This window comes from Lagopus leucura, unplaced genomic scaffold (assembly GCF_019238085.1).
Source record: "Lagopus leucura isolate 7727_CA_CO unplaced genomic scaffold, USGS_WTPT01 Super-Scaffold_100004, whole genome shotgun sequence".
Classification (NCBI taxonomy): domain Eukaryota; kingdom Metazoa; phylum Chordata; class Aves; order Galliformes; family Phasianidae; genus Lagopus; species Lagopus leucura.
The window spans coordinates 26636483-26663086 of record NW_024962264.1 but is presented as its reverse complement, the minus strand read 5'-3'; the positions used below and the strand labels follow the sequence as shown (position 1 = coordinate 26663086).

The 26604-nt window shown below is 38.9% G+C and overlaps 1 protein-coding gene across 5 annotated transcripts in view; it reads right to left on the bottom strand.

The window, feature by feature from the left end:
• Window positions 1-26604, bottom strand: part of WDFY3 (WD repeat and FYVE domain containing 3) — a 140410-nt gene that overhangs the window by 74636 nt on the left and 39170 nt on the right. For all 5 annotated transcript variants that reach the window (XM_042870783.1, XM_042870784.1, XM_042870785.1 and 2 more), the window contains exons 5-12: window positions 19240-19349; window positions 18059-18220; window positions 15850-16042; window positions 13109-13295; window positions 10148-10314; window positions 6867-7334; window positions 5436-5534; window positions 1541-1734 (exon numbers count right to left, since the gene is read on the bottom strand). In XM_042870783.1, the coding sequence (XP_042726717.1) occupies window positions 1541-1734; window positions 5436-5534; window positions 6867-7334; window positions 10148-10314; window positions 13109-13295; window positions 15850-16042; window positions 18059-18220; window positions 19240-19349 (1580 nt within the window). The remainder of the gene's footprint in view (window positions 1-1540; window positions 1735-5435; window positions 5535-6866; window positions 7335-10147; window positions 10315-13108; window positions 13296-15849; window positions 16043-18058; window positions 18221-19239; window positions 19350-26604) is intronic.

The following is a 26604-nucleotide window of genomic DNA, read 5'->3' as shown; positions in this document are numbered from 1 at the left end:
TAAAAAAATTGCCCCAAAACAAACCTGAGAGAGAAACAATTATGCAGAAAATATTACTGATGAAAAGAAATACAAAAATACAGCACAAACAGTGGAAACAATGTGGATCTCAATATCACAGAATAACATCCAAACTTCTGTGAAAATGGGGACTCAGTGATGATGCAACTCCCACACTACCTAAAAAAAGCAGCTGTCACAGGAACTTTGACCCACTCATGAATAAACAGAATAGAGGGGGAAAAAAAAATCTCCATATCTAGTGTGACAGGCAGCAGAAAACTGTCACTGTTCCAGAAAAAAATAGAGCACAAAAATAAAGTAAATCTTCCATCACTGAGTAGTCATTTCTTCATAATCACACTGTTTTGACGCACTCCGAGGATGGACAGTGAAACAGAGTGTTTTACTCTTTCAAGGGCAATATCTCATTTCCTGCCAAACCTGGATCAAATTTATGGGACGTACCACTGCAACAATCTCGACTGTCAATTGCACCACCAAAACAGCACAAATGGAGGCAAATACAAGAGGTCAAAGAGGACAAGAACCTTGACTTACCATAGTACTACCTATTGTGGTAACTTTTCTCTGCCTTTGAGTGTCATGAATTAGATACACTTAAAACTAGAAGACGCTGACAGACAAAATATGCTAAATGAATCATTTTGTTATTAGCTTTCCTCTTTCTCTTTTAGAATAACATATGGCTGCTCATCTGTCAGAGGAATACTACAGATCCTTCTAACAAGGATGAACCTAAATGTCTGCCAATTCTCTCGAGTAACACTCATGTTTACCCAATACTACTTGCCTAGCTTTTCTAGCCTAACGTAACAGTATTATGTCTATTTTCAAAATATTAGCTATTCTGAAAAGAAATTGTGGGTTTAGATTAGCAGCCAAAAAGCTTGTAAGAAATAACAGTTAACAGTCTTCTTCCTCCACTGCCAGGCTTCTTTTGCAATATTTCTAGTTTTGCTTAAGGAAGCAATTTTTGTTGGGTTTTTTTTTTTGCGTTTTTTTTTTGTTGTTGTTTGGGTTTGTTTGTTGTTTTTGTTCCCCTTATATAGACTTCTATTCTGTGGATACTACCATTCACATTTACAGTGACACATTCAACTTTCAGAACTAACATACTGTGTTATATTAAAGCAAGTGTGTCCCAAGACAACACAAGCCAGTGCTGAAAATACACTTGTGTGTTACACGCTTGATTTTTTCCCTATGTACTCCCAAAACATTTACCTGAATAATACCCTGCAGGAAAGGTTATCATAGCTGTATAATCTCATCCCTAAGGCTGATGGTACTAAAAGCAAAATCACTCACTAGTTTTCATCTCTGTGATTCTGAAACCTGTCGTGGATGGACAGAAAAAAAAGAAAAAAGAGCATCAAATATACCAATTTCAGCTCCTGTATATGGACAACGTACATGAAATCCCTTACTCAGAGTATTCTTTAAAAAAAAAAAAAAAAAAAAAAGAAACCTATAGATGAATGTCTTAAGAGGGAGTCCTAAGCAGTACTTCATTTACCCTTAAGATGTCTGTTTTCAGCTGCAGTTCTGTAGGTGGAGCAGAGTGCATCAGTCCCAGCAAAGTGCCCATGTCATCTTCCCCGCTAGGTGACAACACCAACTGCTGGATGATCATCAGAGCATGCTGTCGGCACTGTGGATACTTCACAATGTTGTGCACACATCTTGCACCACCAAACTCTCTGAAAATACCTATTCAGATTGGGGGTAGGGATGGGAAGGTTGTAAGGGTAGCAGCACGGGTAATAAAGAAAAATAATATATAATCAGTAACAAATAACAACAAAGAAAACACCAAAGACATTTTGATTCACTTCTGAAGATTGGATGACAGGGTTTTAGGTGCATGGATGCTTAATGACTTGTACTAGTATTTGCCTCTCACAACAAACAAAACAGAACTCCTCTTCAAATGTTTTCCATCAAAGGTGTTGAATATAAGGAGGCAGTTCTAAAAGCCTCCTTAATAATTCAGCTACTTCAACGAATGTTATTCTTCTTGTGATACAGGTGAAAGAGTCTACTAAACTAAAAGATGTAACAAAAGCTGCACCTTTAATGAAGACTATCAGATGTTTTCATTAAGAACTGCATTTATTACTTTAGAGTAATTTGTTTCATTGACAAAAACATAACTGAGCTGCTGGAGAAGAGCAGCCAGCTATGAGCATGGATCTGCTCTCTCCACAAGAACTGCGAGGTAATACACAAGCTTTCTTTCGCCAAGATTCATCTCTGCAACAATAGATAAATACAGAACTAATTGAAATTGCAATTCAGAGTAATGTCTTCTCGACTGTGCCCTTCTGACTTGACAAAGGACATGCCACCCAGCTTAAGTGTTGTGAATAATGCCTTTACTAATATAAGAATGAGCATATTTAGTAAGTATGTGGATAAAGTTGAGTTGGCAGATGTAAAAATCCAGTGTTGTGGACAAAATTCAAGAGCCAGCTGTTAAAATAAAAAAAGCAGCATAGCCGTGAAATGGCATAGACAACAGTGGAGGTTTCAGGGGATTAGAAATTTACCATGAGGCAACTATGTTTAAATAGTACATGGGGAAAAAAAATGCAAATTAATACCATAGGACCCTAACAATGATGCACTAGCAATGATGCACCTAAGACACGAGGCAAAGATAGAAGTCATCCAGCATACACATAGTTGTTTTAAAAATAATAGCTATCTGCTGTTGACTTCCAAGAGTGCTGGCAATGGGACAGATGACAAGAAGAATGTAGCTTAACTCACAGCAGAGAACACACTGTATATGAGGAAAAACAGAAGTCATTAAGACCATAAAGGGAGGAAAGCTATACAGAAACCTGGCGCTTTTCAGTAGCTACACAGAACATCCACTCAGAATGACCTATACATAGGTTCAGCACACAGAGCCAGACTACATAACCTCATACCCTTTCTAAAGTACCACTACGTTTGTTCAATTTTGATAACTCATTCAGAAAATACCTAATTAGTATCTTTCTTTCCTCCAGAGTGCACTAAGATGCAGTTACTTCTCTACCCTGAATCTCAGCTGTTAATCCCAACTATAACTTTAGTTACAGTCTTTCAGAATCAGCAGTGCTGTAATTCCTTGCTGCTAGTGAATGAGACATGTTGGCACCCAGTTCTCAGCCTCCAGCAGGAAGAGAAGTTGTCTTCCACTTGCTTTCACTGATAACAGACATTTTTGCCCTACTCAGGCAAGATTTAAACTCCTCTGAAGGATTTGAATGACAACACAGAATTAACGTACTAAAGCATTTTTACCCATGAGGCAAAGAAACACTATCTACCAGAATTGCATTAGTCAAAAGCTCTTTTGAATGAGTATGAATGAGTATGAATGAGTACACTCCCATAAAACAAGAAAAATTAAAAAACGAAGCAAAAAACAAATGAAACTTCTTTTTTCCTGTAGGTCACAAATAACAAACTCTATGTTCTGATTCAGCCTCTAGCAGAACTTGCAAGTGATATAAAGAAATCAGTTTTCCAAGTTGTGATATGTTTTTGCATGCTATTAGTACATAAGCACATGAACTTGTTTTTTCATTTTATTGCTGGAAAAGAGCATGGGTTTCAGATGAGAACAAGTTACCTTCTCCACTCTTCTGTAGGAAAGGAGAAGAGATACAGTCAATTTTCCCTTGCTTTTTCTTAAAAGAGAACACTTCTCCCCATTATATCTTCCTTAACCTGGAGGGAAGCCCTAAACTCCTAACTAGAGCTGCAGAATCCTCCAGTGACCTTATACCTAGTGGCAGTAGACTCATCCATATGATGGCTCTTGTCAATCCCTTAAAATTACTCCCATCTGTGGATTACAGCAGAAAGCTATCACTTTAACCAGCTCTGATGCACTTAAGAACACTTTTTTGGTCCACTATTCCCTTGAGTTAATAAAGAGACAGCCATCAACTCAATGGACATTTTTTCAGCAAGCCACTCTGATTTCCATGACCACCTTGTTGAATCTAAGAAATAAAGCAGAGGGGCAGATAGAAAGTACATTAATTGCCAAAGGCAAAAGGACAAAATTGTTTTAGAAAGCTCGAGGTAGTATAATCTTGCAAAATGTGAAAGGCATAAACTTGAAGATGTACTCCACAGTCAGACTCATTCCCTGTCGATTACCTTTTTTCAATTATATTTCATTTAGAAGCAACTCACTTTTGTAAATATCACCTTACCCCTGAAACAGATATACACATTTCAATTCTCTTTTAGGGCCAATTATACTGCTTTCAGATTTGCTTTTATGGAGAAAAACTACACAGAAATATGAATGAACTCATCTATATAAGGAAGACCACTGCAGAAGAAAAATTTTAAAACAGCAAATTTTTTTTTTAAACAGAAGTTTGTTCAGCAAAGTACTCCAATTTGTCCAAAAGTTATTGAACATTGAATTGTATTTAGAGAAAACATTTTGCTTAATCGACAACAGAAAATACAGAAGTTAAAAGCTTTCTGCCATTAGGCCAGGAGCTATGCTTAAACAATGAGCAGCCAGTTGAGCTGGACAGTTGTAGGATTCCATTCTTAGACATTTGTCACAGATTCTAACCTCTCACATTGAACTGAAAACAGGAACCAAACCAGAAGGGAGTAAGCAGCAGTCAGAATAGAGAAAAATAAAGAAGAAATGGGAGAAAAAGGCCTCTGTGGCCAGAAACTTTGTTTCTCTAAGGTGGTGTCCTCCCCTCGTCTTCTTCCTCTCATAAAGCAAAGCAAAAGGCTGTAAGAACACCTATCACTTTTTCAGTTGCTTTATTTTAAGTTCTCAGAAACAATTTGTACTAATGTGAAGAAACATCTTTTTTGATGTTGCTCTTCGTAAGATAAAGAAATAACGTACAGCATCATCTGCCTCATTCAGAAAAATAGATACTCGTAACTTAGGCCTACTTGTAGGTACTGATTAGGAATATACCTTCAAAAAAAGGAAACATCTTACACTACAGATGGCACACAGTTCTAAATCAAATTTCAGTAGGCACAACATTGTCAAAATTAAGTGTGCAATTATGTGCTTACATTTGTTTAAGGAAACTAGTGCTACAAGCCCTACTACAGATGACCGCAGTAATGTTTGAGGAGAAATGGATGCATGTGGTTCTTTTTAAGCAAAAAATTGCCAAGCATATCAACTAAAAACAAGCCAAAAACCCAAAACTAAATTCCTTTACTTTATGTACTCCAGGTCATGCTACTGATTTTCTCTTATGGAAGAAAACTTGGCAAGAAAGAAAAAGGATATTTCACTGTGTTTAATTGCCTGAAGATAGAAAATCAGGACTACTTTGTCTTTAGGCAAATATCACAATTGCATTTTTATAAGTGCTTTGTTTTTAAAGTGCTTCGCCAATGGTCTTTCTACTTACCTGCATTTGTGTTTGAGCCTTGTAGAAGAACCGTCAGGGTCTCCATAACCAACAAAGCCAACTGCTTTTGGTCCTCAAGTGAACTGTTTCTTGAATCCCCTAAAAATAATTGCAGAAGTAGAGACATTGTAAAAAAATAAAAATAAAATTTTAAAAACATCACTCTTTGCTAAGATGCTTCTTGATTTTTTCCAGCAGCGCTTTCCATTTCTTCATCTCCCCAGAGAAAACAAACATTAGTTTGTTTTCAAAGCCAATTTCACAGCTAGTAAGATTTATTCTGCATGAGCATCCACAGGAAAGCTAAATTATGAAATGTGTGAAAACGCCATTTATAAAACCAAGAATTTTAACAGAAGCTTTTGAGCTCTGTGAGCTCAGTTCCTGACAACGCAGCTGTATGTGTTGTTTCATATCTCCAAATATTGTTTCTTCAAGTCACAATGCCACATCATTGATGAAGACCAACAGGATCTGCTTTGTTCTCTGAATACTCACAAAGAGAAATTCCACACAAAAGCACAAAACTACATCTACCTAAGTAAAACAAATGTGTTGATGATTCGACAGGTGTAACAGATGAACCTACACTGCACGTGGTATTTTAAGCACAGGATAACACTCCAGAAAAAAAGAATGATTAATAAGCTGCAAGGTGGAACATGAGGGCAACATCCAAAAGGCAGCCCTCTAATCAGATGTCATCTTCATTCATTTATAGAGAAGCACTTGAGAAATTACTTTCCAACATAAGTTTCTGGCAATGTAGGCTTTTACATATAATCAACTGATTCACCAGCAAAGCTTCATACTATAAACCCAGGTAAATCAGTCAACAATTATATATAGAAGTGCTACAGACACATGCTAACTCTGTTGCTGTTGGAGTAAAAAATATATTAAGAAGCATGCAAATATGGTTTGTACTTGCCAAGCAATTAGTGGCTTAACTCTGAGATTTCCAATTTTGGACATGAAAACAGATATAATTTCTTTTTGTAATATTCTTATTAGAATATAGGCCTAATGTCTTTTAAAAAGAAGTCAGTAAACTTAAATACATAACCCCATGAAGAGTTTTATTAGCACTCCCAGGGGGCCAGTCAAGAGAACTAGGGTGAAGTGGGGGAGAAATTGGCAGGCTACCTATTGTTTCTTCACTCTTTCTTTTGATATACAGAAAATAACATTAAAAACAATACACTGAAAGTCTTTGAAAAAGTAAATTACTTTGATATTCTGAGATTGCCTTGTGAAGGACAGAAAGGGAGAGGGAACCCCAGTGTGTTTATGGGATGACACAGAAATACCTGCCAGAACTCTGCCCTTAAGATACGCATTCCATCTTTCTTTGTTTTCCTCATATCCATTATCCTCCAGCATTCCCAGCCAAAAATACATGCATTAGTAAAATGGAAGACCACACGCTACCTTGATCATTCAAAGCCTGAGTGGGATCTTTCAGAAGGGCTGCATATTTATGAAGAAGATTTACCATCACCTCCAAAAGCCCCACCTCCCTGAAGACATCCTTAAAGATGTAGTCGTGACGGGTGAATTTCAGGAGCGTCTTCATGGCAATGATGCTACAGTGATAAGAAGTGCTGGATTTTAAAAGGATGCTCACACTGATCAGTTCTTTACAGGGTATGTAATTCAAGCTGAAGACAACAAATTCCAGCATCTCAAAGTATTTGGTCTGCACTTCTGGAAGTTTAGAAATTTTCTCTGCAAACTGAGACAACGTGTGCTGCGATTCCAAAACGAAGTAATTGGCATTGTCCGCCATATAAATATTTGTGATGGCATCAAGGATAATTTGTGCTAGATAGCTAGTTTTTGCTTTCAAGAATGCATTCTGAAGGACGGAAAACGCTTGAATGTTCCTCACGCTGTGACCTAAATTAGAAAACAAAGTGGGATAGGAAGAAAAAAGTGAAAGTTCTTGATTGTCTCAATGAGCACACTTACTAATAACATTCCATGCATTCTACTAAGTCATGTTACTTTTTTAATTAAAATGGGCTCTTCGAAGAAGCCTTTGCATACCGATTATATTGCAAATCCTATGATTTACTACTCTTTCAGATGACGTCTTTGTCTTTGAAAGCAAGTGTTTACACATGCAGCTAAGTGAATGACAGTTTCTTCCAAATAGGGAAGTAAGGTGACCTATTTTTAAAATTTGCAAGGAGATACAGTTCTGGAGAAAAAAAATAAAGCCTGCGTATCATCTATCTGGTGTGCAAGAAAACACATTACGGAAGCAGTAAAGTGTTCTGCATTCTGTAATACAGAAGACCACTACATCCTTCACAAGTTTTAGGTTGGCTAAGTTCAGAAGAACGTGCACCTGATCACCTTCACTTAACAGACCAATAAGCAATGACAAAGCCTTATCAGTTGAGTTCAAAGCTGAACAGCACGCATGGCCTCTGAGTTATCACATTCTGTTCACTCTTTGAAATTCTGTGTCATAAAAGAGAGCTAAGTACAGAGAAACTCCAGAGGGCTGCAGAAGACTTCAACAGAGAGCATGCTCTTGCTCAGTTCTGCATTAGAATTTTACACCAATAGTCATATCAGTATCAGATGATGGCACTGGGGTGGCTTTTGGGAATCAGCCTGTGAATAAGAAAGCTTTGGCAAGGTCTATTACTATCAATAATCAGGGAATTAGAACAAATGGAAGAATCTGTGCTAGTACTACTGCCACAGAGACTTTCCATCTCTAAAAGCTACACCAAACTTCTTTTAAGTGCCATAAATTTCAATCAGATCTCATACATTTAGCCAAAGACCACTTCACTTACATGTGTTCCTGTGGCATCAATAACTTTCAATGGACAGTGTAAACATTACCCTACTAGAAAGTCTCCTCAAAGCTCAATGTAGTAACTTTTATAAGGATGGTACAACTCATAGTGGTCCAATCCCACTGTGTAAGAACCACCTCATAATAAATATCCTTTGGAAAAAAAATACAAGTGTAAAAGAAAATCGGGATAATCTAACAATAAAACCTTACCTTCAAACAAGCTAAAAGTAAACCATTAACATGATTTCCAAACCTTTTGTAAAAGAAGAATCTCGATTTCTTGTGTATGCTCTATGGAATACTACTGTCTCCATCTTTTACAAACTCAGCTGTCCAATTTAGAAGAAAATTAAATTATCTCAGTGTCTAACCTTACAACTTTCCCTGCTGTATTCCTCCAGAAAGGAACAAGAAACTTCCTTGAAAAGTTACATGCAAGTTTCACTTATTGGAAGAATATTCACAGTAAATTGCAAGTCATATTCATTCATTTCTAAAAGGTGTTCTGCATGCTTTCTTTAAAATGAAAAATGTTGGAAAGTGGATGGAGTTCAATAAACATGAAAGAAACATAGGCAGTGACAGACACAACTGGTTATGTTCTAATTGAGTATAAACAGTTGTTTCAGGCAATCAAGCAGACTAATGCATTATCTTTGATTGTTACAAGGACCCCTGAAGAAACCAAATCTTCAGCAGCTCTACAGAGTTCAAAACCTAAAAAGATTTAAATAAAAGCAATTAAGGCAATGTGTGAATACGTTCTCCACAGATAACTCATCAACAGAACTGAGAAATAAAAGGAACAGACAGATGTCATGACAAACATGATAAAATGAAATATGAGGTGGGGTTTTTTTTTGAGAACGTAAGAGACGATGGGTTCTTATGTTACCATATCATCAATGCTGATTAGCTCAGGCAAAAAAAATCAGTGTTATTACCCGAACATGAACAAACTTAACTCTGCTTATATCATCTTTTCCTGTTTAGCGCAAAGGGAAAACAGATTCCACAAATAATGAACTTTCTCAACGCCAGAAAAGTGATTGTCCAAAGAGAGTAGATATACAAGAGAAATAGTCTGAGTAAATCCATAAGCATACCAAGCTATAAAGATCACCCTATCATATCACAAACCTTCGCAAATATCTCTAATGTTACTAAAACCAGAGAGAAGTCCAATAAGCAAGCCAGCTCCACAGTCACCTGCTAAACTCCACAGTCCTTTCCTTACATACAAATTCAAACTGTATTTTTAGTGTGTAGAATCAAAATTCTGTTTTTATAAAAATATTTCCCCTGCAAACTTTCTCAGCCTTAGATCCATATCATAATTCACTGTGGCTGCAAGCACACAACAGGTTTCACCACTCCCACCACTCTGAATACTCACTGGCAATGAAACAACAGCTCACAAAAAAGCTTTTGTCAGTTTTAGCAAGTGTAACAGAAAGCAAATCTCCACAATTAAAACAAAACAAAACAAAACAAAACCACCACCAAAGCAGCACATAACCCTTCAGTAAGTTGTAACTTTTGTGAGGTCAGATTAAAACACTGTAAATCAAATCCGTGCATCTTCCCATATTGATAATCCCTTAAAACATCCAAACAGATGTCATGAGCTTCGTGCAGATGTTTCATTTGCCCTATAGTTCTCAAAAAAACCCCCAAAAAACAAAAAAAAAAGCCACAAAAGTGTACATTCACTTTTTTTTAAGTATTAAACCCAAAGAAAAAGGACCTCTAGGACAATGTAACCAAGGGTTTCAATAAGCAATTTTAGTAAAAGAATTTATACTCAATAGCAAGCAGTTTGCATAGTACACAGCTTCTCTGCATTTTATTGTTTACATTTTAAAACAGAGTGAAAGAGGGAAAAAACTCTCACCTTTGCCTGCAGGCTGTGGCACTGCAAATCCAGGTAGTAGGAAAGGTACCCCGGTGGTAACACCAGCTGGTTTCAATTCATTTACACCATATGTTGTTAAGGAAGTAATCAAATTAACCAGGTCCTTCAAAGCATCCTTTGATTCAGCCTCTTTTGCCTGTTCTAATCTAAAGGATACAAAAATGACAGAAGACTGTGTTAGCACAAGTCCATTTCAACTCAAATCACCGTCATCAATGACTTCTTTCATTTTTCCCTGTTAACTTAGAGAATAACCTCAAGTACCCTGTACGCTACTTCACACGTTCTCCATTCACATTTCTAACCATTCAGTCAGTCAAACATTAACGGATTTATGACAGCATACATTTATTTCACTTAGAAATTCACTTCATAAATCTTGCCGTGAACTCAACAGCCTGCTAGAAAGCTGCACAGATATTAACATTTATTTCTAAATTACCCAGAAGGCCAGTTGTATCCTGCATAAAAAGAGGAGTGGCAGCAGGGCAAGAGAGGTGAGGAGATGGATTTTCTCTCTCTGCTCTGCTCTAGTGAGGTCCCACCTGGAGTACTGTATTCAAGCCTGGGGCCCCCACTACAGGAATAATGCAGAGCTGTTGAAATGGGTCCAGAGGAAGGTCACAAAAATGATCAGAGGGCTGGAGCACCTCTCCTATAGAGACAGCTTGATAGAGATGGGCTTGTTCAGCCCGGAGGAGAAAAGGCTCTGGGGAGAAACCTCACTGTGGCTTTCCAGTACTTGAAGGGAGCTGGTGGATGGCAACTAATCCACAGCAGGGGCACTGTAACTGGAGGGGTTTTAAGGTCCCTTCCAACCCAAACCATTCCATGACAAATCCTCTTATGAATAGGAAGCTGATAGGCAAATACCTAGATAGTCTGTCAGTAAATAAACCTGCACTTAATCTACTGTGGCACACTTATAGCTGATAATTTGTGTTAAAGAAATAGTCTTACTAGAAACAGAATACCTAGAAGTGCACAGTCAAGTATCTTTTTTAGAACTACAGACTCTTATACAGAAATCCTAGAGGGTAGAAATTGTCACATCTAATTCTAGTCACCACTTACTGATAGTAATTCAGTCAGAGAAAATTAAAAAAAAAAAAAAAAGAAGAAAAAAAAACACAAACCATTAAAACCCAGATTATTCTTCTCAGTTCCAATCAACTGCTTACACATTCAAATCTTGTTATTCACATATTACTGTTTCAGGAGGACAAAACTAAGGAAGACAGCATGAGCAAACAGCTTTCTCTTAATCCCATGAAAATTGCCCAGTTAAAGACCATGGGGCTGCAGTGACAGGGCAGAGGAAGGCAGCAAAGGGGTAGTTGGAACCAGCAGCACCAACAGGCCAGCTTGCTCCCAACATCACCTCTGTCTGCATAAATCAGCAGGAAACCAACTGAACAACTGAATTGCTATGCAATTGTCTTGTAGCTGGGAAGGCACTTGAAAGTCATCAAATGTTTCATTGCATTCTAAGTCTGTACAGACCTGAGGAGAAAGACAGGAACCACAATCCCTTATTTGCTTATGCAGTGTAAGCAGTATTTTGCTTCATGCTGATAAACTCATTCTGCATCCTGCATCTTCTCCACAGTGAGAACAATGGCTGAACCTCATTCACACCACCATTACAGAAGGACTTAGCCCATCCATCACTATTATGAGAATCCTCCACACACCCTGCCCTTTGTTCTTCACAGACAGTGTCTTCTGGAAATATCTTATTAAGTCAATATTTTCACGTCCTATTTTGCCTTATCAGCTCCAAAGCCTTCCTTCTTTGTGACTGGACTCCCAGTGCCCACATTTCATACTCCTACATGACAGTCATCCTCATGACAGTACCGCATACTGGAAGACCTTCTTCCAAGAATTTCTTGCAAGGTCTTCAGCAGTTTTTCTGGAGACAGTTCACAAAGAAGTAAGGATAACACATTGCTGTATTTTAACTCTGTCGTGTCAAATGACAAACTGGTGCGCTGTGTGACTGTGCTCTCCTTTTTCAGACACACAAACACACACTCCTCTGCCTCTTCTCATACACCTGCCAGGGAATCTCCACTCTTTGGCTGAGAAAATGAGCAAGCTCAGGAGAAACTCAGTTTAAAACACTTGATGTACAGATCGCTTTTATGCTTGAAAATGAAATTGCTCATGACAGCACATTCCTCAAATTCTGCCTAACCTCCAACTGACAGTTTCTAGAAAACAACAAGTTTTTGATATCTAACAAAGCATTCATTCAAATAATTTAATTCATACTCAGAACCACAATTTATACTGAAAGAACAATAACATAACATGTATTGTAGCAATTTCGGCACAGATGGCAATTTATGCATGATTCTAACTGTCACTAAGGATTTCTTATGCCACAATAAAGTCTGATATTCTTTAAAAAACAAACAAACAAACATAAAAACGTAGCACAGTATAGGAAATTAAGTTCTAATATTTGGGTACAAAAACTAACAACTCAGAATCCAAAACAAAAAACAGAGTTAGCTCTTCACATTAACTTTTCTCATTAATGGCTATTACAGTGCTGTTTCCCACCATCTCTGACTCCCATACACATGATAACATGTACATACAGATTCCATTTCTGCGTTAGCAGCTCGTGTTTGAATAACAAACATCAGCACCAACAGTACAGTACTCGCTTCTTTTATCATAAAAGATGATTTAGTAAAAAAACAAAACAAAACAAAACAAAACAGCACCAAGGAATAATAACCTAAACAACGTAGTTTCATAGCAGGAGAGAAGCATGTAACTTGATGTTCTGGTCCTACAGTCTTCATTTCATAGCAACTTACAACCATTATTTTCCATTTAAATCCATTGAACTATTCTTTAATAGGAAATCTTTTTTTTTTTTTTTTAAAGAGCTCACAGCCATCTGTCTGCATTCTTTTTACATACCTGAGGAGGAGATCACAGAGGAAGTTGTATCCTTGCCATATCCTAAAATCATCCAGTAGTGTTTGTGATACATCACTGGAATCTTTGAGAAAACAAGAAAGCCCAGCAAACATCTCAACGATTTCAAGGGGAGAAAGGTCATCAGACTGCTGCATGTTCTGAACACACGTGGACAAACATTCTTTTTCTGCAAAGAATTGTAAGAAATGTAGGATTTTACTGACATTAATCACTGAAATGAAAACAGTTTTTAAATGAAACATAGCAAAAAGGTAATGGTTACTTCATTATCTCTTATCATGCAACATTTAGCCTGACAGAATTCCTAGAGATGAGTAGTTTCAGATTCAATTCCTATCCTTTTTCTGCCAGCCCTGTCCTCCCTTGGATAATCTTTACCTCTTGAAGACGACGACTGAGCAGATAAATACCAACTTTTATTTGAAAAGTTCACCTGGGAAAATCAGTCAAACAAGAAAAAAATATGAACTGTTTTAATAATTCTAAAAGATCCTATTCTGTATTTAAAAACAGTTATAGAAAGCCCTGAACTATAATACGTATACTATGGTGTTAGGTAAAACCTGACACAGAACATTCACTGCATGGCTCCCCTGGTCAGGAATACCTTGGCTGGCATTACATGCAGGTCTAAGAATCCTGAGGCAAAGCAGACAGCTTGTCTCATTCTACATCTCTCTCATGTTCCACTGGCACATTCCAAAACCCTTTCCCAAATCTGTACTCAGATTTCAGGTTTCAAAGATAAGCCTCTTCAGTGACTCCCTACTCAAACTTTCCAGTATTTACACGAAAGTGCAAGTATTTCTAGCTAGACAGATTAGAGAGCTTCCCAAAAGTTCATATCAAAACCCAATAAGCAAGCAGATGTTTCTTTGTGTGTGAAGAAAAGCCTTAACTTTTCTCTAATATTAGTCTCCTGACACATTATCTCTTAAGTCAGGTTCACTTTAATGTATCATCATAAATCCATCAGAAGCTTGCTACAGTTGCATGCAAAGTAATTATCAGCTTTAAAATCTAATCTGAAAACATTTAACTGATGTCTGATTTGTGCTTCTAAGAGATGCTGTCCACTCACTATTTTCTCACTGGAATTGAAAAGATGCTGCTAGTGCAAGAAAAAACAGATTAACATTTACTGTGAAGTATGCAGAGACAGGGTGACATCTTTCATAAACTGCCAAAAAGGTTTTGCAGCACCTTGTAAAAATTTGCTTGCCACAGCGTGGGGAAACAGTAACCACAGACTACTATAATTTGTGGTAAGAATGTTGGCTCACTGAAACAAGTGTTTCAACTGAAAAAAAAAATAAATATGCACTTAGATGGTGCCACTGTCTTGAAAGCCCTAAATACAATGTCGTAAATACGTTTTACCAAATTTCATATCTCAAACATTAAATAACTCAACACTCATACTTTAAATTAATGCCACACCACTATTTTCATTCAGGAATTTGTTCTCAAGGCTCTCCCCATGCATACTATCATCTCTGACACCAGTTGTCATTTCACTTTGCTCTCACAAGTCCTTAGCCACTAACTAGTGTGGCAGCAGCCCTTCTGAAGCAAACACTGAGCAATTCCTTTATAGATGCATTGAGGGTAAAGTATTTGGTAGGTTTAGCTTCCAAAATTTCTCACCATCTCCCCCTGTATATACTAGTTTCCATACCAAAAACAGGACACTATTTCCCTCAAAATAAGACCAGGAGGTAAAACTGAATGGTTCTGGCTGCTTCGTTCTGTTGGTGGCTGTCACACTAGTGGCACAGGAACTGAGAACTGTGCCCCTGTAAGAGGTGTGGGCGACAGCCAAGCAAAGGCTGGAGAGCCCTGGGCTAGGTGGATAATGTTTTTGAGCTTGGGGAACTGGCAGGGCTGGCTGGATACAAGCTAGCTGTTCCAACACACCCTTAATAAGTACTTGGGGCTCCACATTCGCACCAGACTCCCTCAAGCATTTCCCAGTGTCTCTCTGTTACTCAGTTTTCTCTGTGTTCAGAGTATAACAGCCCCTTGATGCCCTGCATAACAGAGTAAACAGCAAATTACTGGTGGCTATATCAGTCTGACCCAGCACTTCCCGCAGAAGTGAAATGTCAGACAAAGAACATTCTTTCAGCATATCCAAATTAGCTCTCCCTGATTTTCATAATGCACCAGTATTTACTACAGGGCAGATGCTTTTCTAGGCTTCTAATAGCACAAAATGCGTCAGCAGAACACTCTGAGCTGGTTCCTCTTCCTGCAGTTTCCTCAGATGTCCCTACACTTGAGTTGCCAGCTAGAGCAGCACCTAGGCAACGTGGCTGCTGCTAATTCAAACACTGGGCAGCAAGCAACAAAATTCCCTTAAGAATTAATTCTAGCAACAAAAATGACAAACCTATTCATCTGCACAATGAGCATTTTTCAATAGAAGCAGTTACTGAAGTTACCCAAACAGTAGCAACAGTGAGACAGAATCTGTCTTCCTAGTTATCAGAGGCTCTGCAGCAAAGCAATAGGAAAACACTGCTATTTTGTTTTAGATTGTGTGAAACAAAATGAATTGAAAAACAAACACCCTGGAATGAATGTCACATGTACATCAAGACCTAGGTCCGAACAAAAAGCCCACAAGTTTTCTTCAATCTACAGTTTTCATGCCTATTTCACTATTAGTAAAGCAATCAAAGATAAATAAATAACTAATACTGGAGAAAGACACATACCGTGAATGTATTTCACTACATTGACACTAAGGCCGTGACGCGATATGGTCATCAGTACTTCCCCTGCACTCTTCCTCCAAGGCAGATTATAGGGAGGGCACCATGACGTTATTGCACTGAATAAAAGCTGCAAATCATCCTTTTGAGCCAGTTCTTCCGCAGGAGACACAAAACTGCACAGTTTTACTAAGATCTGAAACAGGAAGTCAGTAAACGTCCAGCATTATTATCTTGCTATTGGTATTGCCATTTCTGCCTAGACTTAGGAAAAGTTAAAACTTCCTTCCATGTAGTGTGCACGTTAGAAGAAGCTATGTGCTTTTCTCCCTTAGCTTATTAATTTAAAATAGAAAAACAAAGACAAGGCTATTTAACACGTGGCTACTTCAGGACTCAATTCAGGTGAAGATTATTAGCAAAACACCAGCAGCAGAACTTAAATAAATCTCTCAGGTAAAACAGCATGCTTGTTTTGGGTACCAGTATATTCCTTACTTCTATAATCAGTCGTTCACTGATTCACAAGTTTGAATCCTGCAGTGGTCTAAAGGCTCTGAGAGGCAAATCATTACGTTCCTTCCTAATGCAGGGAAGTTCACTGAAAAGCTGCTGGCAGAGCAACATCTGTACCTTCTCAATCAACAAAAACAGCCCAGGAAGCTTGATAGGGCTGTAGTGTTGCTGTAGCCTTTCCTATCTGAAAGCCTGTATCCTGGATCCGAATTACCACATTACCTTAAACAAGACAATACAGAATCACAGAATCATAGAATTGCTCAGGTTAGAAAAGTTCTTAAAGATCATCAAGTCCAACCATGACCTAACCTTACTACCCTAACTAGCAACCCTCCACTAAATCATGCCCCTGAGCAAAGGCAGATTATATATATATATATATATATATATATATATATATATATATATATACATACACACACACATAATATGCAGCAGTGCAGCCTGTCAGTACATTATGTGTTCTCTTTTGTGCATTTTCTAAGGACATTTGTTGTTCACTTTCTGTCTTCTGCAGGAAGCTGAGCCTCTTTCCCAGAAAACATAAGGAAGATTTTAGAAAGCTACCTGCACCCCAAGGAGACACAGAAATTAAAACAAAAAGCAGAGCATGGGGGCTACCTGAAGCCTCACCCACTCCAGCTAACTCATTTCAGAGCGCTACTTGATGGCCCTTGATGAGGGATAGAAAAGAGCAGAGAAGTAGCATATTAGGGAAACATCTGGGTAACTTCCACCGTTTTTTAACTCTGCTAACTGAAATACAGCAATGCAACTTCTGAAAGGTAGCTCACAGCACATCATGATTTCTGCTTCGGAAGAAAAAGTGCTGTACTAAGACAAAAAAAGCCAAAAGAAGAAAATGGCTACATTCCAATATAGTGACTGTCACCGGGCAGACAGTGTAGCTAGTAATTGTGAGAATAAGTCTGATCTTTATTTTTGTAGCACAGGCATCAAAACGCTGTACAAATTTACACTTACAAATCTCAGCACTGCCTTCATATCACTGAAGGCGATGATTACCAACAGGCTCCTACAGTTTTGTGTGTGTGGTTATGTAGTTCATTCCAATGTGTACATGGGAACTGACAGTATGACCATTGAGTCTGCTTGTTCTAACAGTTTAGCCACGAGAACATATGGGAATTCCTTCACAAAAACTCCATTTGGAACTTGGAAAGCAGGAGCAGGTTCCCTGGTCTCCCTGGCAAATCTGGAGAAAAGCATCTGGAAAAACATGAGGGATAACTCTAACAGTAAATGCAAGCTAAGATGGTTTACCCTCATATTTAAATTACTTCCAAATGCATTGTTTACTTCTGTAAGTAAAAGGAAATCAGGATATGTGAAATTAACTCACAGATTATTAACAATACTCATATTTTTTACTGTGTCTATTTCAATCAACAATGGCCAAAGATACCAAACATCAGATTAAAGCAGAACAACAGCAAATGCTTTGCTCCCTTTAGATAGCTGTGTGGAAGAGGTGCAGTGATTTTTTTTGAAGAAACACTTGCTGAGGACAGAAATCACAGGACAAACAGGACAAGACTTAAAACTCATCTGTGCTTCCAGAAACTCTAAGACTGCAGTTTGCAAAGAATCAAGTGAGAACAGTTTCTGGAGAATTCTCAAAAAGCATTTCCCCTCTTTTTGTAAGATCTATGACCTATTTTACCTTTCTTACCTGTACAAAGACTTTCTGTAGTAGCGCTCGGCGCTCTGCGAGAGGTAGCTCATTCTGTGCTCCTCCAACTACCTCAGGCACATGTGGAAGGTCAAAAAACAGATACAGACATTTAACGAGTGTGGAAGGCACTGACATTGTAGTCATGCAGTCCACGGTTTTCTGGGGAGAAAGAAAATAGAGCAAAACCACAGCTGAGCAGATTATTATACTCAAAATGTTATGCTCCTGTAATACAGTTGACGCAGACACTGGTTCTTCCTTCTAACCCTTCCGAGCTGTCCAGATGGCAGTACAGACTTACCATCTATTTGCAAACTCCTACCTAAGTAGTAACCTTAAAAACAGCATCCTAATTTATTTACACTACAGTAGCACCTAACAGCCACAGTCAGAAGCAGTCCCTGCACTACAGAAACCAAAACCAACAGCCTCTGCCAACAGGAGCTTGCAAGTCGATTACAACAGTTCAGCCAAGCCCTCATTAACCATCTATTTAACAGCACAAATGAGCACACAATTAGTCAATTCTTGCATTTGGATGGCAAGAAATTAGAAGTAGGAATAGGGAGCAAAGCAAAAGAAAACAAGAAAGCATTATTGGTAAGGAAAGCCAAATTGGGCGGAGGCTGGTGACATACTAAATGTATGGCAGACGACATGCTGAGTTCTAATGGCAAATTAGAGCAGAAAGGGCAAAACACACAGCAGCCTGTACGTTGCCACAGATTGGTTCTCTAATGTGAGCAAGCAGCGGAACCAAAGGCAGAAGCAGTAATGTTTGTGATACCATTTGTTCATCATTGCTTTTGGCTTCCCCTTCTAGTAATGCATCCTACATAAACTGGGGGGCAGGTATTGAGACTGAGTGATTTAGGCAGTGCATGTGACATGAATCTCTATGGAGGCTACGCAGCAGCACGTTCAAGAAGCCTTTGGGGAACAATAACAATTGCCTGCAATAATTCTAACTTCAAGTTCCAAAAGAACGATTTTTAGGCAGTTGAAACCACCAGGAGCTGAAGCAGAAATTCTGTGGCACCTCAGCAAAAAGAGACCTTAACACAGAAAGCAGAAAGTAGCCCAGAGCATCATTCAGTGTGTTCTCACAGTTCGTTATTGTGATTCTTGCGCGTCTCCAAGCCCCCAACTTTCATTAAGCATTGCTGTTTAAGACTAACCTGTCCTGACGAAGCTAGTAAATTAATTGTAGTGAGCAACATCCAACCTCTACTTGCTTCTTCACTTTGATTGATTTCCAGAAACTGGACGATGGCACGACTTGCAGCCTCTGTAAGGGGGACCGGGTGAAAAGAAGGGAAGAGAAATATAAATTTAGTTTTAAAGTCTGCAGCATGGAAAACTTCCTCTCAACAGTCTGTGCGCTAAGCAAGAATCCAGCTCTAAAGTAATGCTTGCAGGAAAAAAAAGTAATAATTGAAAAAGGCAAGAAAAGGACTAGGTTCAGGCCTATTCTCTCCCAATACACATTCTTGCCTTCCACATGCACTTGGCTCTGACACTAATCTAGGCTGTAAAAAGTATATTTTAAGTATCGTGTTTTCAACCAGAAGTCAGGTTGTGCAGTTGCAAGCAGCAACTGTTCTTTAAGCATTTTAGGTTTACCAAACACAACTTACTCTTTTTCAGGTGTATTAATTCCCTATCACTTAGGAATTTCTGTAGGAAAAGCTGATATTCATGGCCTGGGGCTGGGGGGAGAGGGTGAGGAACTGCACTGAAACAACAGTATGGACAATAAACAGACAGGACTAAAGGAAAAGAGATGCAAAAAGCCAGAAGGAATAAAAACAGGAAAATAAAGGTAAAAAAGACCAACAATTACCTCAGCACCATTCTACTGTTTGTTTGGGTTTTTTTTGTAAGATGAAAATGCTAACAACTTATGGTTACTTAGCATGAGGAAGGGACCACTTTTGAAATCAGAAGTGATTCTATACCAACGAGAGCATAAGTTAAATATTCAGCCTGGGAAATAAGTCATCCTTAATAAATATGAGCAAAATACAACACAAACAAGAATATAAATGAACTAAAAATGAAGTCCTAATTCATTGCTGTCTACATATATGCGTGTTAAGACATCTGTCACGCCAATAATGGGAAGTGCCCATAATACTTAAGGAAAACCTAAAATCGTTTTGCGTTAATACTGCACATCAATCATCTTCAATGCTTTCAATGTCAGCTAGAACTGAAAAAGAAGTAATATTGATGAAGAGAGGAATTACAATGAAATTACAAAACAAGAAAGAAGTCTACAGTTGAATCCATCTTCAATCTTGTTTTGTCTGCTCCATCTTCTGTCAGATTCCCCACAGTATACCTGTACATGAGCTTCTTCTAAGGTAAATGCACCCCTCTACTTGAAACTTGCTGGAGAATACCTTGAGCATTACGCCCAGCTTTGGTCCCACCCCAGTACAGGAAAGATGATGATGAAAAGGAGCTCAGCAGAGGACAACCAAGACAACAGAGCACTGCCCTGTGAGGAGAGGCTGAAAAACCACGACCCACTCAGCACAAGGAGAGCACCCCAGTGCTGACAGCAGGGATGCTACAAAGAGTCGGAGCCTGGCTTTTCACAGAGACCCAAGGCAAGAGACATGTGGCTTAAACTGAAACAAAAGAGACCAGACTGTGTGTAAGGAGACCTTCCCGCTCTGCGGGCAGCCAGACACTGGGACAGGCCCTGCAAGATTGTGCTGGCTCCAGCCTTGGAAATTTTCAAGGCCTAAGAGGCCTTGCAAAGAAAATGTGGTTTTCACTTATGTCCAGGAAAAAAAAAAAACAAACAAAACCAACAACCAACTTTTGAAGTCATAATCCTAAAGAAAAATAGACAGAAAGAAAGACTGCAGGTAAAAATTAACACTTGTTTTGGTTTTGTAAAGGCTGTTTTTTTTCCAAAGATTTTGTTTTTGCAGCCTTATTTTGCCCTACAATTTTTCTGAACAAACCATCGGGTTTTCCAAGTCTGGGACTGAAGTAAGGGGAGGCATTCACCAAATCCCTGAATGGGACTGACCAAAATAAAATCAGACAGCATTTCCCCTCACTTTGGTATTGCAGGTTCCAAACGGTAGACATGCAGCAAACAGCCACTTACTTGTCAACTTACCAATTCTGGGTGGGCAGTTTGTTTTCTGAAATAATTGGTCCTAAAAATTGACCATAAACAGAGCAGTACAGAACAAACAGGGTACCAACAGCCTCCTTTGGACACGGCTTTCAAAAGCCACCTGTGGAACACAGGCTCTCTTGGTATCTTTGAAAGTGAGAGACTGAGAGGTTAGGTATGTGCTTCTGAGAAAGCTGCCACACTGCTGGCATTCTAAACAGCAGAGCAGTCAAGCACTATAAATAGTTGCTTCAAAACTGTCAGTCTTAATTGAGCAGTACCTAAAACACAGACAGGATTTAAAGTGCAGGAATACGTTCTTTTGTCATCTGCTCTGAGCAGGTTTGACAGCACACTATCCAGGATTCACTTCTATCGTCAGCAGTAGCCCTACTTTATTGCTTGTAATTTTTCCTTGTTTTGCAGTGCTCAAGAAATCCTTTTGATACCACGCTCTCTGTGCCTGACCCAACACCCTCAGGCTTTTAACTTCTGCACAAGAAGCCACAACATCTAGAATTTGGACGTGCAAGAACAGCAAGGAAGCAAAGAGATGAAGAACTATAAGGTAACATCCATACATAAATACCTTGACCATTCTATAGGCATGAGTAGATAACTATGATCACAGCTATAACCACAGTGAGTACAGTAGTCAGATTTTTCAACACTGAGCTGCTAAATACAGGAAGGAGGCTTGGTATACAACAACCAAATGGAATACAATGACCAAAGAAATTTCATACAGAAGAGGCAGCAGGGATGCTTTGTGTCTCTGACTTCAGAAGAGCAGCAAATAGAAACCTACAGGATAAGCTCTATTCAGATTGCTAACAAAAGCAACGTTTCATTAAAGGAAACGTTCCTGTCTATAGCAACAGCAGTAAGAGTTACTTCAGCATTTACGTACATATTCTAGTAAACAGACCAATATCACTGTGCTATTTCATATTGTACTGCTATCTTCAGTATAGTACTAGTGGCAAAAGACTAGGTGGGTAGGTAAGGAAAGTGTCCATATGCACACCAGAGTGTGTGTTGGCAGTAAGGCTTTTCATGGACCCCTCTTCTAAGCAAGCCCCCACTGCTCTACAAGGAGAATACCTGGAAATACACTCAGATGCCCAAGGAAGCATATAGTTTCAGTGGGCCAACAAGTAAGAGAAGCACCACCTTAAACTAAAGAGGCAAGAAACCCTTATTCCATCAGGAATAGTGCAGTGTTGTCATCACAAGCAGGAGATATGAAGAGGATGATCCTTTTGCCCCGTTGAAGAATGAGAGGTTTGCTCAGCAAAAGATAAACAATTCAACGGTGCCAGCACTTCACCAGCCCAGCTGATAAAAGAATGAGCTTTCCAGGATGTCACACATCACTTACCTCACAGAAGATCTGACAAATAGCATCTAAGATTAATTAAAAGGTTAACAGAAAGAAATAAGATGCAGCCGTCCCTGACCAAGACTGATTCCTCATGGCTAACAGATAGGGCTCTGCTTCCCCTTTGGAGCTGCTTCTGTAAACCCAAAATACAATTGCCAAGTAAAGCTAAGTCACCTACAGGTCAAGGGGAAAAGCACAAGGAAGAAAACGTGATTGTGTACTCACAGCAGGTCAGCTCACCCCCAGCCTACCACTCTGTGCTCAACAGACAAACAGCTAACCAGCATATCTCTGTGTAGCCCCTAACTCCTCTGTTAGCACGATACAGCCCCAGTGCTTCCAAGAGGTGCAGATGCTACAAACAGCACTATCAGAAAAACTTCAGACCTCAACGTGGAAGGAGCCTGAAGGTACGCACTTGATTAAGAGTACGTAAAGATACGCATTCGTAAACTGCCATCTACAACACCTAACAAAAACAAGATGCACTTGGACAACACAAAATATCATTTAGCGCTTAGCAATTTAAACTGAACACTCAGTTCTGCTGACAATGGCAGATGTCAACTGTAGTAAAAATGCAAAATACAGGCAGAGTTTGCAGATCAATAGAATTTAAAAGGGAAAAATAAAGGCAGATATTGTCAAAGGCTGAATATAAACCATTGACGTGGTTTTCTGCTACAGCTAAACATTATAATGAGGAATGTTACCAATTTGGTCTCCCAACATGGTTTTAAAGTAAGATAATGGTTGTCTTTAAACTTGTAAATTACAGAAATGCAGAAATTAAAATATTTTTCTTTTACTGGTCAAAGTTTGATTAAAAAAGGGGGGAAAACAACCAAAAACAATAGGGTGTAAATAATAAATGAAAAAGCTGTTTCTGAAGGGAAGGAGGGATTAGCTTAACAGTCTATAGAGAATTTAGTATGAACTTGTAAATACTGTGACAGATTCACAGAGAGCGTTGCAAATATGCAATGATACACTGCATAAAATTAATAAGGTGAGACACAACAGAAGAGAATTTAAAAGCTACCTAAAACAGTGATGTACGCAGAGTAGCACCTACACTGAATAATTTAAACAAAAAGAAAAAAAATAAAACAACAACGCTTGAAATTCACCTTAAAAGGGGTTAAAATATTCCAGCCCTATGATGAATCTTTTTGTTTTCTCACTCTGGGACTTGGGCAGAAGGTACAGCACTCAGTGGAAAGATGACCCAAAAGGTCTTTGGCTCGTGGCAGCTGTGCCCCAAGGAGCAGCTCTCCCATCCCATTGCACAGCAGCCAGCTCAGCACAGTAGGCCTGGGGGAGCACCCTGTCCTGCACTGACCCAGCTGCAATCCTTCAACATACACGTAAGACCTGATGCCTGAACTCATTTTTGCTGCCATTTTTGCCCCTGGCACAAATTATAATGATGGGCCAAACGTATGAGGGCATGTTGTTGAAATACCCAGGCTATATATTTATTTTATCTTGCAGCAGTGGTGATATAACAGGAAGAGCTTGCCTCCAAGGTACGTGTTTTGCAAAATACAGAAGATGAAGTGCTACTTGCTCCCCATCATCTGTAGCCAAACTGACTGTTAGCAACCACATTCATTTTATCCACATTCCAACTGTCTCTGCACCTCGTTTCAGCAATCTATCTTTTCCAACTCAGAGCCAGATGCTCCCAAAAGGTTTATTTCAGAACAGGCTATGCAAGAAACAGAGGAGATTAGACATCCATTTTAGTACAGCACTATCATGATCTTTCAATCAATTCTGACATGAAATGGGATGCATTTGTTGAAAATCTGACAGCTCAAGAATTCAGAGGTAGCTGTCTTAACCGTAACCCAACACCTTCCCAAATAAAATAAGTTGAGGCAAGGGAAACCAGACATCAGTCCTCATAGAGATGGTGACTGCAGTCACCTGCAAACTACGACTGCTCCACAGGACAGACCTCAGTGTGGAAGAAAATCTAACAGTTCTAATGTCTTCATCTTTATTACTCCATGGCTACATTCATACTGGAGAAACAGTAGAGCTGAAACTGTAGTTCAACACTACAATGGCAGTGTTAAGAGACTACGTAAGATAGAATGCTGGCATAGTTACTACTGAATCATGAAATGCTGTTCCGAGAAAACAACTGCAGTTTGCCAAGAATAACTGAGACGTGTCTGTGATGGCAGGCATTATGCACACAGCTACTACTTAAATATTAAAAGATCCGATGAAAAAACTGCATTGTGCTCCATCACAAGACAGAAAAAAAACAGGTAACATTTATCATCCCACAGTTCCAACTAGAAAACACTGCCAACTGCATTTACATCTTTAAAGAGAAAAAGCAAGTTCTTTGAAAATTCTTTCCCTTTTGTTAACTAAAAGGGAAGTTCACTTTTAATAATCTTTGTGAGGAAATTTTGTTTCTAAAAACAAGCTCAGCAATTTTGTCCATTTAAACTGAGCACTTCATGCTATGAAGAACCTGCATTTGGATACTCTCAGAGATATTTCCCACACAGAGCTCTTACTCTAAAAGCGTACTCTACCTACTAATAGCTATTAGGATACACTGTGTTATTTTGTTTGGTAGAAAAAGGACCTTTACAATATTTAAGCATAATTATTTTGTCTCTGAAAAAGAAAGTACTTTTAAAAAGCCTAGCTCTTTTCAATGTTACAGGGAACATTCACCTAGCTCTAAATAGTTCAGCACAGCAGCACAAAACCCATGAATTTTAACAGTTTGTTAACTGGACATTGACAGAGAGCAAAATGCAACTCTGTGGCCTGGCCAAGAATCACAAAGTAATTGCAGTGCATGGAGCTAGCTACAAGGGCTTCCCACACTCAATCTAAAAAAGTTATGTCAACAGAAGTTATGGCGGTCTTAACTGTACCAAAAAAATACAGTACTGTTTTCCTCCTAATAAAACTATTGCTATTCATCATATTAAAGCTTACAAGAGTACTAACTTGTGTTTTTAAGTCACTGTAATTAAGTTTCCTAGCAAAGAAAAGAACAAAAGAAGAAAAGCCCCGAAGTTCAACAAAAAAAAAATCTACTCTGGGGCTGCAAGGATAGAAACCGGGCCATCTTGGAGCAGCCAAGGCAGAGATAACGGGTAAAGAACTGAGTAAATAGATGGCTGTTCTTAGTAAGATCCAGCAGGGAGGAGTGACAGGTGCTCCCCAACAAAAAGAACATTCAAGCCAACACCACCCTTCTGCTGGCTGGACATTCATGTCTCTTGTACACACATGGACACTGTGCTCCTGCTCTCCCCGCAGAGTACAGGTTCTATCTGCCGTAGCTGTTTTTCCATCCAGGATACTTTCCTGGTATTCACTCTACTTAAAATGGAAAGAAATTACAATTGGCACAATCTGTGACTGCTGACATCACGTGTAATACTTTGCAGAGCCTTTTTTAGCTCGCTATTTCCTCATTTGCCACCAAATCCAAACTGAGAAGCCAGGAGAGAACTTAAAACCATCTGGAAGGCAAAAAACTTGATATTGCTCAGAAAAACTCCCCTCTTGCCAGGAAACAATGCTCAGACAAGGAAGTCAAAGGGGAAGGTTAAGGCAACACGCCTTCCCAGCACATCATCTTCCAAAATGCAACTTCCAGAAAGAAGTCAGGGTCTGACACACCAATGGTTCAGCATAGAACGAAGTCTCCCTCAGGCATTCAACAGACCTTAAAGATGGGCCAAGACATATCTTCTCAGTGCTGGGGATGCTGGTCCTAATGTTCTGCTCACCATAATTCCACATCTTCCTATTAGCTTTCAGGCCAACAGATAATTTAAAGGTACAATTTAAACACAAACATATCTGAGGGACAAAACACCACCAACAAACACACTGAGCAAGCTACAGCAGCCATCTCCATGATCTTTTGTGTCCTCCTACTAGATGAGGCATCTCAGTGTACTCCCATCTTCAACAAGTTATCAAGTTTGTGGAACTTAATTGTCTTTATACTCTAGGCAGGAGGACTCAGTT